Source organism: Trichoderma citrinoviride (assembly GCF_003025115.1).
Source record: "Trichoderma citrinoviride strain TUCIM 6016 unplaced genomic scaffold BBK36scaffold_16, whole genome shotgun sequence".
NCBI lineage: Eukaryota > Fungi > Ascomycota > Sordariomycetes > Hypocreales > Hypocreaceae > Trichoderma > Trichoderma citrinoviride.
Genome location: NW_020194724.1, coordinates 103353 through 117790, shown reverse-complemented (window position 1 = coordinate 117790; position 14438 = coordinate 103353). Strand labels below are relative to the sequence as shown.

The window sequence follows — 14438 nt, the reverse complement described above, 5'->3', positions numbered from 1 at the left end:
ATTACGGTGCGGATTGGTGGCTCAGTGACACACGCACACTGTATTGTGATGCTCGGTGTACGGGCCTTGAACAGGTGATGAATGCCAAGGCTGTGGTGACATCAAAGCGTTCTTTTACACCGCCCTCGCCTCGTGATATAACCGTCAGTCTTTCAATCGATATCAGAGCCTCAAACTGTCTCTCAACAATCATGCCATATCCCTTTACTCTTCCAACCACGTCCGCCTTCTCCTTCTCATCGTCCTTCTCCTGCGACTCTCATCCCTCGCTGCCCCTCAGCGCCAGCACGTACCGCGGGGTCGTCCGCGATGCCCTCAAGAAGCACAAGCGACTCCCGCCGTCCTCGCAAACGGCCAATCTTAGCACCGTCATCTCCAGCCTAGAGCACTATCTCCCGTATCTCGCCGCGGTGGACGCCGGCCTGAGCAACCAGCCCGTCGGCGGCGAAACCGTCACCACAATCCTGGAATCAACTCCCTCCATCTCATGGCGGCCTACGCTGTCCGGCGATCTCGTGCCTGGACGCGAACGCCCCCGCGTCAAGATCATCTCACTGGAGCATGAGCTCTACTTCACACTGTCGACCTTGGGCTTCGCCAATGTCTTGATGGCAAGGGCCACGCTGCAGCCCCTGTATTCCACAACTCTCGACTTTCAGGGGGGTCAGGAGAGGACGACTGTGATGACGACGGCGACAAAGTATCTACTGGAAGCCGCTTCCATATACGACTACGCTGCCACAAGAAGTGAGCAAATCATCGGTAATCCGCCTTGCGTCGACATTTCGCCCGCCACGCTCCGAGCCCTGGCTTCTCTCTGTCACGCCGAGGCAACGCTGTTGGCTGTACTAAAGGACGACCCTTGGCCCGCGGCCGTGGCGCAGGATAGGAACAAGAGCGACAAAGAATGGATGTTCAAAGCGCCCGACATCCCCAAAGTCCGGGCCCATCTCTACGCCCGCCTCTGCCTCGCCGCATCGGAACATGCTGCAAAAGCCGCGGCACTATGCCAATCAGCGAGGTCAGCATCAGGGGCAGGTATCAGCTCAGGGTTTCTGCGGTACTTGGAGGACTTGCGGCGGACCAGCCGCGCAAAGGCCTGCCGCTTCTTTGGCATTGACGCAGAGCTGGGGCGAGATACGGCGCAGGGAATTGCCTGGGCGCGCGCCGGCTTACACGAGCTCGGCGTGGAGGCCAAGGACACCAACGCAAAGAAAGGCCTGAGCCTGAGTCGCACGATTAAGGGCCTCAGTGAGAAGAGGGAAGATCGCCGAGTGGACAAGGAAACCGCCTGGGGAGCCGACGCCGGGAAACTAGAAGAGACCCGGATCCTCGAAATGCTAGACGCAAAGTGGAACAAGATTAACGATACGGTAAGCCCTGTACATGGTGATACCGTCGAGTCTCCGTGCTAACCGTGTTGTATAGATGAACACGCGGCCTATTCCGCCTATAAGCGCGTTGATCAACAAGATGCCTTCAGGCCGCGAGATTCACTCCATCAAGCCGTACCAGCTCCCGAGTCTGGATCGAGATGTGCTCGAGGCTATGCGTGCACCTCCGGAAGGCGGCGAACCTCTCGAGGGTGAGGCTAGCTCTGACGATGAGACTCTGGTAGATACAACAGCCAGTGATGCGTACAACAGGAGCGGGACACCAAGGGGCCAGTATTATTGAGCTTTGGACGTTCATGGGCGTTGGCATGTAAGCTGTACGGAGTTTTGGATACCACAAGTCAAAGGTCAGGATATATGTAGCAGATAGCTGTCAAGCAGAGAGCGTATTCACGCTTCTTTCATTCATCTAGGTGCTAGTCAAAGATGCTCTCCATCGTCCCAAGCCCATCGAGGGACCACGAAAGAAGCCATATCCTCAACAGAGAGACGCTCAGTGAAACCAAGGGTCGTCCGGGCTAGGAATAAACGGCACAGGCTCCTCATCCCACTCCGGCTCCTCCGGCTCCTCAGGCTCAGGCTTCTTATGCCCCTTAGGCTTCTTAGGCTCCTTTGGCTCCCCAGTCTCCTTAGGCTCTTCAGGCTTCTCAGGCTCCTCGGACGCCTCCGGCTCCTTGGGCTCCTCCGCCGCCTCCCCAGGCAAAGTTTGCGTCGTGTTGCCCGAGTCAGTCAGGTCAGGGGGACACTCAGGAATCGTGATATTCCATGGCAGACAAGCAGGAACACAACTATCCAACCAAATCAGTCAATGCACTCAAACCTACCGCCAAACTTGGCAGAGTCCCAACTTCGACTAGGTAGAAAGGGAAAAGGGGGGTAAACGTACTCTCCAAAGGGGATCCCACACGCATTCACCCCATCCACACAAACAATGATATCTTCGCAATCCTCATCACCGTCCTCCGGGAGAGGCGTGAATGGTGTCGGAGGTTCCGTATCAAACCACGCATGCAGGTAGGGAATCGTACAAGCAGGCGCTTCAGGAGCATCTTCGAGGCAGGGGTCGTAGCAACTATCAAGGATTTCTCATCAGCACGGCACCCCAGAAAATCTCCAGTTGGAGCAAGATGATTGAGAAATGGAAAGTTGTGAGGGAAACAAGTAAGATGAATACATACCCTCCGTATCGTTCGCCGCACTCATTCACGCTGTCCACGCAAATGATGCCACAAACCGCATCTGCACCCGTCGCCAAAGCCGCCGCTCCTCCGAGCATCGCGACAAACACGGCAGCAACAGCCCTAGAAGACATATTGAACGATTTTTCCCTAGGTCAAAAGATACGAGTAAGGTTCGCTTTGAATAGGTGTCAAGGGACAGCGAGACGTTATATGTTTGCGAAGAAGCCGATCTGCAGAGGCCACGAAACAGTCTCTTCACTCGCAAGCAAATGAAGAAGACAAAGTCGTGCCTGCCCCAGATCTGTAGACGAGACGAGGGATGAGCGACTTAAGTGTGACAGGATAACATGATCGACAAGGGACGGACCGACTCGGCGCAAGGGAGGATGGCCAAGACGGAGGTGTCGGACGGAGTATGCTGGTGTCTCCAGGCTGGAATGCAGAGACTCACGATGTAGCAACATCAGCTCCGGAGTGAATCACCCTGACTAACAGAATTGGAAGAGATTCTTGACATAACATCGAGCCTGGACACGCCAAGAGTGTGAATGGTAAAAATAGATTTGCTTCTCCCTAATCGAATATCAATGAATACAATTCCATCGGTGATTAATACACAGCGGCACCGGAACCCCCAAGATATCCGCCCAATTTTGTTGCTTTGCCTCCTCCTCCTCCTTCCATTCCCATCACCCTATCCACCCCTCCACAATATCAAAACTTCTGTTATGCGCCAAGAGCCATCTGCTTCTTGATCTCGGCGATGGCCTTTCCGGGGTTCAGACCCTTGGGACAGGCACGCGTGCAGTTGAGAATGGTGTGGCAGCGGTACAGGCTCATTGAGTTCTCGAGCTTGGTCTTGCGCGCCGCCGTGCGCTCGTCTCGGGAGTCGACCAGCCATCGGTACGACTGCAGCAGGATGGCGGGGCCGAGGTACTCTTCGGAATTCCACCAGTACGAGGGGCACGAGGTCGAGCAGCAGGCGCACAGGATGCACTCGTACAGGCCGTCCAGCTTCTTCCGGTCCGCCTTGCTCTGGCGGTACTCCTTGCCCTGTGGTTTTTCAGTTAGCGAAACGTCTCGTCAGGGGGGCAAACATGTAGTGCTTCAAGCTGGGTGAGCGTACATCTTCAGCAGGGGTGTCGCGCTGCAGATAGGGCTGGATGGACTTGTACTGCTTGTAAAAGTGCGTCAAGTCGGGCACCAGGTCCTTGACAACGTAGGTGTGAGGCAGGGGGTAGATCTTGACGTCGGACGACGACTCGGCGGGGATCCGGCACAGGCATGCCAGCGTGTTCTGGCCGTTGATGTTCATGGCGCAGCTGCCGCAGATGCCCTCTCGGCAGCTCCTCCGGAACGTCAGCGACGGGTCCTGCTCGTTCTTGATCTTGATCAGGGCGTCGAGGATCATGGGGCCCGTCTTGTTGAGGTCGATCGAGTACGTCTGCAGCCGCGGCTTCTCGGTCGGGGTGTCGGGGTTCCACCGGTAGATCTGGAACGACTTGATCTTGGGCTGCTGCTCCGTTGTCTCGCTGACCGTCGCCATGGAGCGCGACAGGACGGCGCTGGGGCGGAAGGCTGCCCTCGCGGAGGAGCCGAGGATGCGTGAGGAGGAGCGGAGAGCGGCCATGGTGACGAATTGTCTCGTGGTGTTGCTTCGAGGATTCTGTGTCTTGTCTGGTGCTCGGGGTTGCTGGGATTTTTCGGAATCTGCTTGAGCCCCGCGATGGACGACTTTGCGCTGCAGAGGCTGATCAGGGGAAGATCGGAGTGGCGGGATATATAAATCAGATCGGATTCGGGGCTCTCAGGGCTCGTAATTCCTCCTAGCAGCCGCGCAATGGCGAAGTTTGTCTGGTGGTGGCGTCTCGACGTCTCGTCGTCATGGAAGAAGCTGCGGGTGGAAGTGGCTCTTCCTCGGCTATGAGGCCTCGATACAAGGCTCCGGGGCAGCCAATCAGCGCGCAGACATTGACAATTCGGCTAAGCAGGAGAAAGTCGGGATGGACGATCCCGTGACAGCGGAGCTTGTACCTAGGTACCCTTACCGACGGCAAGCTCGAAGCTCGTGACAGCCGGCAGAAGCTCGGGTAAATGGCCGCCGCATTAGCTAATCATTACGTGCCTTAGCGCGGAAGAGGCGCTGCAAACGCTGCTCGTGGCTCGTGGGGGGGATTTGGTGGGGTTGGATAATCTCGATTGAGAGAGTCTTGATTATCCCGATTATCCTGGTTATCCTCGCCGTGCAAACGCCTCGCCTCACCCTCGTCTCTTCATTTCGGCGCAGACGGAATCACTGCGCCTCTGCCGCGGTACCTCGAGAGACTCTTCTTTTTGCTGGAGAATGGCGAGCGACTTGTCTCTCTAAAGTATTGCCGGGATTGGCGATTGCGCGCCGTTGATCATCTTTGATTCCTCGCGACAATCCAGCGCAGTCCAGATCTTGTAGACGGCCATGTTTCTCTCGGGCAGGTTGCCTGCCTCGCCATCACTGCGAACGCTGTATCATGGTTCGTCCCTCGGACAAGGACAAGTCTGCAAAAAGCCACTTCCGCTAATCCACCCTCTCGAACAGCCTCCAATTGCGCATCCAGAACGGCCCGGTTCATGACCCCGAGGTCTGTCTCGCAGCCGCAGCGTTTCTACTCCGATTTGCCCTCATCTTCCAAGTTCTCCTACCACATTGCCGCGTCCTTCATCGCCAAAGACCGCCCCTACGACCCATCGACTCACGTATTCCACTTCAACCCCTACAACCGAATCCAGCCGCCCCGACACCGCCGAAAGTCGTCGCGCCCCGATTCCGGCCACGATGCCTTCTTCGTAAGCCGGGTCAACGAGTCCGGCTCCGTGGCCTTTGGCGTCGCAGACGGAGTCGGCGGATGGGTGGACTCGGGCGTCGACCCTGCGGATTTCTCGCACGGATTCTGCGACTACATGGCCGCTGCGGCATACGAATATCCCGCGACAAGCAATGCGCCCCTCACCGCACGGAAGCTCATGCAGAAGGGATACGACGCGATATGCAGGGACCCCAACGTAGCTGCTGGAGGAAGCACGGCCTGTGTCGCCATTGCGCGACCCGAGGGCGTCTTGGACGTGGCCAACCTGGGCGACTCGGGATTCTTGCAGCTGCGCCTCAACGCGGTGCACGCCTATTCGGAGCCGCAGACGCACGCCTTCAACACGCCGTTCCAGCTGTCCGTCGTACCGCCCAGCGTGGCCGCTCGGATGGCGGCTTTCGGGGGAGCGCAGCTCAGCGACCTGCCGCGCGATGCCGACGTGGCGCATCATCACCTGCGCCATGGAGACGTCCTCGTCTTTGCCACCGATGGCGTGCTGGACAATCTCTTCAACCAGGATATCCTGCGGATTGCGAGCCGGGTCATGGTCAAGAGCGGTGCCTGGAACCTGTCTGGCAACGAGGCGGTCACCGTGGCCGAGTCCCTGGACAGCCTTACTGCTTCTCCCGAGGATGTAGACGGGCAATTGAAGAAGACGGTGACGTTGCAGAGTCTTCTGGCAACCGAGATTGTGCTGGCTGCCAAGCAAGCGAGCGTCAACACCAAGCGAGACGGACCCTTTGCCAAGGAGGTCAAGAAGTACTACCCCCAGGAAAACTGGCATGGAGGAAAAGTCGACGACATTTGCGTCGTCATTGCCGTCGTGTCGGAGGATGCGCCCAGCGTCAAAAGCAAGCTGTAGATTGGGCAAGGCAGGTTGATTGGTGCACAATAGATTTAGACATGTTTGGGGGGGGGAGAATAGCAAAGAGCATACGCTTTAGATCAGTGGAGGGTTGGGCTAGTTTAGCAATTGCGGCGTGTATTTTTACGGCTCTGTATATTAGATTCACATGATGGACTCAAGTAAATAAAAGAATCAACAATTGCTCATCAACTATAAAGAGAAACAAGCAGTTTGGTGGATTGATCGACCTTGTACCAAAATGGACGACCCAAGTTCCGTGATTGGTGCACGCCATTCATGATGTCATCAACCAACTCAAACCTCACCCAAACTCAAACATCCTGCCCTCAAACTCAGCCCAATCTATCATCTCCAAAGAACAAAATAAACCTTAGAAACTCCTCATAGAAGCGATAGAATGAAGGAAATATACCTGGTAAGTCTGCCCATCTCACACAAAACTCCCACAATGGCCCCTTCAGAGCTCACACAAACTTCGTGCAAAAGGCCGGTGCCGCAGCCGCCTTTACAGTCGACGTCCTCGTCTACCCCCTCGACACCCTCAAAACGCGCTACCAGTCCCAAGACTTTATCAAATCCCCCTTAACAAAACCCCTTGCCCTGCGCGGTCTGTATCAGGGCATCGGAAGCGTCATACTCGCTACTCTACCTGCAGGTTAGTTAGGCAACTTCACCTCACTCACCCTATAACAACTACGCGTGTCCCCCATTTTCTCCCCTTATCTCATAAGCCATCATCGTGACAAATTACCTATGGGATAAACTTGAAAGCTGATGATGAAACAATCTATGGATAAACACAAAAAGCCGGCGTCTTCTTCTCAACCTACGAAACCACCAAATCAATCTACACATCCCACCTTCCCCTCTCCCTACCCACCCCCGTAATCCACTCCCTCGCCTCCGCAACCGCCGAAATGGCATCCTGTCTCGTCCTCACTCCCGGCGAAGTCATCAAGCAAAACGCCCAAATGATACAACAACAACAACAAGAATCATCAGCCTCAGCCTCACGCTCAGCCCCAAGCAGATCAACGTCCTTGACGGCATTCAAGAGGGTCCTCGCTTCCGGCAGATTGTTCACCGGGTACTCTGCCCTCGTGGCGCGGAATCTCCCGTTTACCGCTCTGCAGTTTCCGCTGTTTGAGCATATACGGGCTCGCTTATGGGAGCACAGGACACGTTCAAGGGGGACGAACAAGGCGGATGGGGAAACGAGGGGAGTGGCTGAATCTGGACTGATAGCGGGGAGCAGTGCCGCCATTGCAGGAAGTATAGCGGCCTTCCTCACGACACCAAGCGACGTGATCAAGACGCGGATAATGGTTAGCACAGACAATGATGCCTCAACAACTAGGAAAGGATTGGCTAGCATCAAGGTGGTGCAGGATGTATGGAGAGAAAGGGGACTTAAAGGCTTCTTCCGAGGAGGGGCATTCCGCTCTGCTTGGACGGCAGTGGGAAGCGGCTTGTATCTGGGCATGTATGATGCCGCGAAGCTGTGGATCGAGAGGAGGCAGTGAACTCTTCGACTCTCAGGCAATTTTCACCTTGACAGGACTTTGGGCTTGCAATACTTAAGTGGACTCAGGTTTACTGCGTCGAACAAGAAGGCTTTCTGTCTACCTAGTACATGGTGAGGGAGATATTGAACGACCTTTCGTTTCTCGTTCCCCTCCTGAAGTAAGGAAGATAGATCCCTTACAGCCTAAAAACCCACGGGTAGTTTGCTCCATTTAAGTTCACCATAATGCATTCTCGACAAGATAACATAACCCAGACCGATAGCAGTCCTAGTCAAGAACGCCGCACGTCACACCAACAACAGCAAGTGTTTCGAATGTCCGCTGGACGTTTCTCAAGGGTAGGTTTGTTTTAACCCTCTTGAGCCGTGGGAAATGCCCCTGCCGAATGGCTTCTGCCAGCGCTCTTATTCCATCAAACGTTTCATACCTACTTGCGAGGCGGATGCTAATCAGCGATTCTGGTAGCATCTTCACCAACTCGGGCACATTGGCTGGATATTTGAAGAATTCCACGTTTTGTTGACCGGACCCAATCCCGCGATAGCTGATGAATGGTATCTGCAGCGTCTCGAGCCCATCAAACTTGCGGAAACTACCAACATCATCTGCTGGATTATAGGGGAGGCTGCCAATCTCGCTGCGGTATGGGAGAAAGTCAAACCCGAGATATTTTAATGTCTTTCTCAAGGGATGCAAGATATGCTGCGTTTGGCTCCATGTAAGCGGCTCCTTTTCTGTTCCATCCGCGCAGTGGTGATATTCAAAGTGTTCCAGTGTCGGACATGAAATCACCATTGCCGCTAAAGACGCCGCAGTCAAGTTCTCCCCACTGATCTCCAGACGGAGAAGTCGGTTGAAAGATGGGGATTTTAACTTCCTGTTAGTGAGTCCATCCCATTCCACCAATACCAGTCTTTCGACGCATGGCGTCAAGGAGACAAACGCTTCCAGGCGACCAAGGCCAAGGCGGCGATTGCAAGGAAACAGGAGCAAACGCTTAACGGACTTCAGCTCAAACAAGGCTTCCCATGCGTACCCACGTCCAAAAGTCGCACCGATGGCCAGATCTCGTACGTTTGGGAGCCGCGTTAATGTTGGTACCAGGAGCATCTGCACGCGTTCAATGACCCTTGCTTTTTCCTGTCCCTGCTGGCCCGCGACGCGACCAGGTGGAATCATACTGGAATCGTAGAAGGCGCGTACCTGGGCGCCTAAATCTGGCCGTGCAATGATTGTTCGTAGAAATAGTCGAAGCTGCCGAGGACGGACAACATGGTGTAACACTGGCTGTGCAATCTTGCGCAAATGCTGGCATGTCTGGCTAAGAGAACGCAGAGCGGTCACATGTTCTTTTATGAGTCCATCAGTGTCCATTTCCACTGCAGGATCAGTGCAATGCTCGCAGAAGTGTCCGCATATGTTGAGGAGTAGCTCATCAGGCAAAGTCAGGAGCCCCGTCGATGCCATGGGTGTGAAAAGACTGCCAGCAGAGCACTGCCCTATTGAAACAATGTCAGAGATGCCAGTGAGATATACAGGCCTGCGACTCTGCGTACATGTCGATTTTGCCTCTGAGATTTGTCGTGGCATAGTAGATTCAGGCATCTGAAATGGCAAGTCTGTTGGCTTGCGGATTGGTCCGTCCCGAGCTGAGGAGTCTGATGTGGCTGGATGTTTGCGAACTCGAGCCCCGAGCAGTGCCAGCGCGCAGGAGAATGCCTAACGTTGTGCAGATTTGCTGGAAGCTTCCCGTTAGCAATTCGAATCGGAGCATATTGAACGAGTCTTTGCACAAACCCGATTGTTCACTCGCCTTTGGATATCCGTAATACCAGCGTTCGAAAGGAGAGCTTGAAAAGACTGAGGTTCTTCAGCTTTGCTGATCCCAAGATGAAGTGGATGAAGTTGCGAGGAGAAGCCTGGACGGCAAGAAGCTCCTTCTCTTTTTATCAGTCGACACCTGAGGCGCAAATCTCAAGTAACATTTTTCACCGCCCGAAAGAGCAGTTCACTTGGCCTTCACCTTGCAGACACTTTAGTTCTTTCCCTTTTTTTCTTCTCACTCGGGACGAAGGTAGTTCCGGGAGGACGAATTACTCTGCGGCGAAGCTGTGGCTCCGGAGGATGCCACAACTCGACGATAGCACTCAGGCAATCTACACTTACCTTGCCGATTCTTCAAATACATAATATTTTCAGTTCAAAGATGTGTTCTGACAAACAAGAAAGCTCTGTTCAAATGCCTAAGTAATGGCGGAAATATCAACGTCTCCCCCCTGATATCCTTGAGCAACCCAGTTTCTGCCAAATGTGATCCTCGCCTAAAACCTCCTCAAACCCAGGATTGACAATCACCGGCAGCTTGTTTCGTTTCAACCCCAGTCGTAGCGGCAAGGCCAGTGAAATAAGGGCTGCAGATCGCTGGGATTTCTCGAACAGCTCTTGCAGGCCACACCAACAGCAGCAAGTATGCTGCGTGATTCTTCCAAATCCGCACCCTCCAGCGTCAAATATACTGTCTTGAGACGTGGGAAATGGCCCTCCCGGATTGCTTGTGCGAGCACGTCTATCCCCTTCCACTGGCAGCGCAGATCATAAAACCCAAGGCAAAGGAGCGACTCAGGTAGGAGGTCAACCATTTCAACCACATCCGCCGGAAATATGGGAAATAGGGCTTCGAAATCTTTCGCGCCTTCCGTGTTGAAACTTTCTGCGTTCATGTAAAGGGTCTCCAGGCCATCAAAACCGCGGAAACTGCCTCGGTCTGACATCACCTCGTAGTCTTCGTCCAAGAAGTATGGTATAGCCCTGAACTTGAGATGTTTCAACGTTTCCCTGCGCTGGTGCAGGATACGCTGCACTTGGTCCCACCGGAAGTTTTCCAATCCCGGCTCACCGTAAAACCCAAAGCGTTCCAGTTTTGGACAAGAACCTATGATTGCCATCAATGTCTCCGCGCCTATATCATACCCGAAAAGCTCCAAGAAGCGGAGTTCAGGGAGATGTAGAAACTCAGAGCCGTTTCCAAGCACCGCGAGAGCCAATTCCTCAAGGTATGGCATCGTAGATAGAAAGTCTCTCAGGTAACCACGTCCGAGATGAATCGGAGGCATGAAAACCAACCGCGTGACAGAGGAGAAGTCAACCAAGGTCCCCAAGGTGCTTCGCCGGTAGAGGGGAACGTCGATAAAGAGTTGCCTTGCGTTTGGCAGCCGCGTTAATATCGATTCAATAAGCCATCTTCGAATGCCAAATTCATCCAAGCTTTCAATGCCCTCAAATTGACTCAGCCAATTCTTTCTCCGCGGTTGGTTGATCCATGGATCAAAGATTGTATCGGGATCCTCAGCTTCATAGTTTATATTCGAATCAAGGTCGTGACGGAAGCTGCGTACCTGGGCAGCCAGATCCGGTCGCACCATAATGGTGCGTAAAAACAGCCAGATTTCCTTGGGATAAACATAATGATATAGCACTGGCTGTGCAATATCACGCAGTCTTTTGCATGTCTTGCTAAGACGGGAAATGACCTGGCTGGACCGATAGTTATAACGAAATTGATCGTTCGTAGGATCGGTACAATGCGAACAGAACTTTGCACATATCATGTAGAGAAGCTCATTGGGCAGAGCCACAAGACGCTTCGATGCCTTTGCTTGAGCTCTCGTCTGTGGCATGGTAGCTTGAATCGCGTGAGACTGCAAGTCTGTTGGGTTTGATGATTAGTCTCCAGCACCAGAGCTGAGGAGGATAAGATGGAGGGGATCATGCAGACCTGATACTCTCGCCTCGGATCGCAATGCCGACGCTAGAAGACGTTCGATATCCTGCTGATCCTCTGAAAGCTTTGATCAGAATCGCAAGTCGGTGGCAACTAGAAAGAAGTCTGAAGCTATACAAGCCCGTTCGTAAATCTCGTGATGAGTCTGCGATATGAGCGTACCAGGAGGAGGAGGATGAGGGCTGAAAATCGGCAGCTTTGCTTGATCTCTTCCCCAAGAAAGAATGTGTGAGGAAAAAGGAATTGGGAACGAAAAAGCTTGGGCCTTGGGTCCCAAGCAGTCCTCCTTTGGATTGCAGCTTGAGAATTCCCAGGTAACGTGATTCACCGCTCGCAGAGCAATTCACTTGGCCGTTGGCACTGCAGTCACCATCTGCTTTTCCTCTTCCACTCGGGAAGAGGGTAACTCCAAGGAAACTGAGTTCTTCTGAGGTGAATGCCTTCCTTCATTATGCCCAAGTCACTTTCTCTAAAGTGTGCCTGCAGTGAACATAAAGTCCTCTGGCTTGTCCTCGTGGACTTGGCGCGATACAGCCCGTCTTCTGCTTTTCCCCCTTTCCTCCTCTCATCCAGACTCATGTCCCTCCAAGTCAATCAGGAGCAGCATATGGTAAATACATACGCATCTCAAAATCTCACAGGATTGAAATGCTAGACAATGTGTCTAGGTACATGAAGCAAGTAACCCCCTCCATGCGGTGGAGAGTAGACACCAGGCTGATCTCCATGCAAAAAAGCGTCAGATACAGTGTCAGCCAGTCCGGTATTCTTCTTTCACGGCCCGCCCTTATAACTTCAAGCTCCTTTTTCCAAGTGACTGTGGAGAAAAGGAGCAGATAGACAAATATATTGTCTTGACTTGGAACATCATAACGGGGTTACAGCAAAGTAATCGACCTCCCTTCTCATGTTCAGACGATCAAGTTAACAGCAGCGCTTCTCCTACTTTGACTACCTTACCCGTAATCTCAGCAAAAACCCTGCAAGACGCCTCGAACATGGAAGAAGAGCACAGTAAAAGATAAGAGGCCAAGGACTGCCCAGGGAGAAGAAGTCTTGCGGCTCAGATACTGCCGAATAGTCTTTGCACCCTAAGCAAACAAAGACATCACCGCATACAAACAAGGGCGCTTTATGTACTGTATATCTGGTAGTTATAGCAAACATGTTTAAGAACCGGTAGATGTATCTTCATCCAGCCATCCAGCATTACACCGCAAGTATATACAACCTAATGTCTCTCCCCAATACATAACATGGGCCATCACTCCTCATCCTCGCTGCTGCTATCCTCCTCCTCCTCCTCCTCAACCTCATCCTCACTATCCTCCACACCCTCCGGCCTCTCCAGCATCAAAAACGCCGCCAGACAAGTCACCCGGTTATGCGTCTCATACGTCCCCCTCAGCACCCCCACCGGCTTCTCAACCTTGGCCTCCTTGCTTCTCGCCGCCTCCAGCAGCTCCTCCGCCTGCACCGTCCACAGCCGGATCTTGCCGTCGCTGCTGGCTCCGACCACGTACAGCGTGCCCCGGTTGGCTGTGCTCGGTATGATCGCAAAGTCCTTGATTCTTCCCTGTACGCCTTCGCCTCCCACGTATCCGACGAACTTGGCCACGGGGAGGGTTGGCTCGGCCGCCTTCTTGTCGTCCTGTGCCGTTTCTTTTGAAGGCTCCGGTTTTGTCAAGTCTTCCGCCTTCGTCGAAAAGAACATGACACGACCATCCTCCGTAGCCACAGCCAACAGCGCATCGCCAGCCTCCTCGTCCACCGTAACATACGAAAACTGATGAATCTTGACCCTCGTCGTCGGCATAACCCTGCACTTGGGCACACTGTCCATCCCGAAAACCACCACATTCCGGTCAAACCCGACCGCGAACTCGTCCGCCCCGTCCGCCGTTCCCCACGTCACCCTCCGCGCCTCGCCGCTGGCATGCTTGCTCTCGCCCACCTCCCTCAGCATCTCCTTGCTAAAGCTCAGCACGCCCGCCTTCTTTCCGGTGACGAGGTTCCACAGCCGCATGCACCGCTCGCCCTTTCCGACGCTAATCATGAGCTTCATGCTCGGGTGGATCGCAAAGTCGTTGACGCCAGACGGCGTGCCGCCGAACGGCGCTGTGTCGCCCGTCGGTCGCCCGTGCGCCTTTGGCTTCGGCGTCTTGATGTTGCTTAGCATGGACCAGTCGCGCGTCCGCGTAATCGCAATCGTGGAATCGTCGCTCCCGGAGAGCAGCTTCGACCTCGTGGGGAATCGCAGCGCCGTGATCGTCGAGTCGTGGTGCAGCAGCGTCCCCAGCTCTCGATTCTTGGGGTTCTCCAGGATCGGTCTCGGAGCGACGCTCAACATGGCCTCCTTGTTCTTCTTGCTCGGCGGGTGCGCAGACAGATTGTACACTTGGATTCGCTCGTCGGTACTCCCGGAAGCCAGCAGCACCTTTTGCGTTTGTCCTGGAATCGGAGGTGAAGGGGGAGACACGGCGACGCATCGAATGGCCGAAGCGTGCGCATTGAAGAGGAAGGTATCGGCAAACTCGACGTCGCCTTTGGTGCCAATCGAGGCCGTCAGTCCGTGGAGAACTCGGTCGTAGGAGCCTGCGACAATCTGGATCGTCTCCTCCACGAGCTTGTTGTCGCTTGTCGCTGTCGTCTTTGCCTTTGTCTCTGACTTTGCTTGCACGGCTTTTGTGGTCTGCTTGGCGGGCTTTGGCTTTTCGGCAACAAGTTTTGACGGTTTGGTTTCGTCGACGAATTTTGACTTCTTCGTGGGTACAAGCTCTGCAGCAGATTCGCTGACAGCAGCATTTTGCCTCTTTCTTTTCGCCATTTTGTGTTGTTGCGTTCC

The 14438-nt window shown here is 54.0% G+C and overlaps 7 protein-coding genes across 7 annotated transcripts; 3 read left to right on the top strand and 4 right to left on the bottom strand.

Moving 5' to 3' along the window:
- Positions 1-191: 191 nt before the first annotated feature.
- On the top strand, positions 192-1677 carry BBK36DRAFT_1128985 (hypothetical protein; the record flags this gene model as incomplete). Its single annotated transcript, XM_024891693.1, has 2 exons — positions 192-1373; positions 1429-1677. 2 exons carry the CDS (start codon positions 192-194, stop codon positions 1675-1677), a joined length of 1431 nt encoding a protein of 476 aa, XP_024745871.1.
- A 210-nt stretch (positions 1678-1887) lies between these two features.
- BBK36DRAFT_1162809 (hypothetical protein) lies at positions 1888-2706 on the bottom strand (the record flags this gene model as incomplete). The annotated part of the gene is made up of 3 exons (XM_024894479.1): positions 1888-2182; positions 2281-2466; positions 2573-2706. 3 exons carry the CDS (start codon positions 2704-2706, stop codon positions 1888-1890), a joined length of 615 nt encoding a protein of 204 aa, XP_024745870.1.
- A 595-nt stretch (positions 2707-3301) lies between these two features.
- Positions 3302-4205, bottom strand: BBK36DRAFT_1128492 (succinate dehydrogenase and fumarate r; the record flags this gene model as incomplete). Its single annotated transcript, XM_024891619.1, has 2 exons — positions 3302-3628; positions 3702-4205. The coding sequence occupies 2 exons, from the start codon at positions 4203-4205 to the stop codon at positions 3302-3304; spliced, it is 831 nt and encodes a 276-aa protein (XP_024745869.1).
- A 977-nt stretch (positions 4206-5182) lies between these two features.
- Positions 5183-6280, top strand: BBK36DRAFT_1128778 (protein serine/threonine phosphatase 2C; the record flags this gene model as incomplete). Its single annotated transcript, XM_024891660.1, has 1 exon — positions 5183-6280. The coding sequence occupies one exon, from the start codon at positions 5183-5185 to the stop codon at positions 6278-6280; it is 1098 nt and encodes a 365-aa protein (XP_024745868.1).
- Positions 6281-6682: 402 nt separating this feature from the next.
- Positions 6683-7827, top strand: BBK36DRAFT_147545 (mitochondrial carrier; the record flags this gene model as incomplete). Its single annotated transcript, XM_024897547.1, has 3 exons — positions 6683-6701; positions 6773-6941; positions 7094-7827. Coding segments are annotated over 3 exons (904 nt in total), but the record flags the coding sequence as incomplete, so codon positions are not given.
- A 2423-nt stretch (positions 7828-10250) lies between these two features.
- Positions 10251-11441, bottom strand: BBK36DRAFT_1087766 (hypothetical protein; the record flags this gene model as incomplete). Its single annotated transcript, XM_024888976.1, has 1 exon — positions 10251-11441. A coding segment is annotated over one exon (1191 nt), but the record flags the coding sequence as incomplete, so codon positions are not given.
- Positions 11442-12857: 1416 nt separating this feature from the next.
- BBK36DRAFT_1128410 (WD40 repeat-like protein) lies at positions 12858-14420 on the bottom strand (the record flags this gene model as incomplete). Its single annotated transcript, XM_024891614.1, has 2 exons — positions 12858-14255; positions 14343-14420. 2 exons carry the CDS (start codon positions 14418-14420, stop codon positions 12858-12860), a joined length of 1476 nt encoding a protein of 491 aa, XP_024745865.1.
- Between the last annotated feature and the right edge of the window lie 18 nt (positions 14421-14438).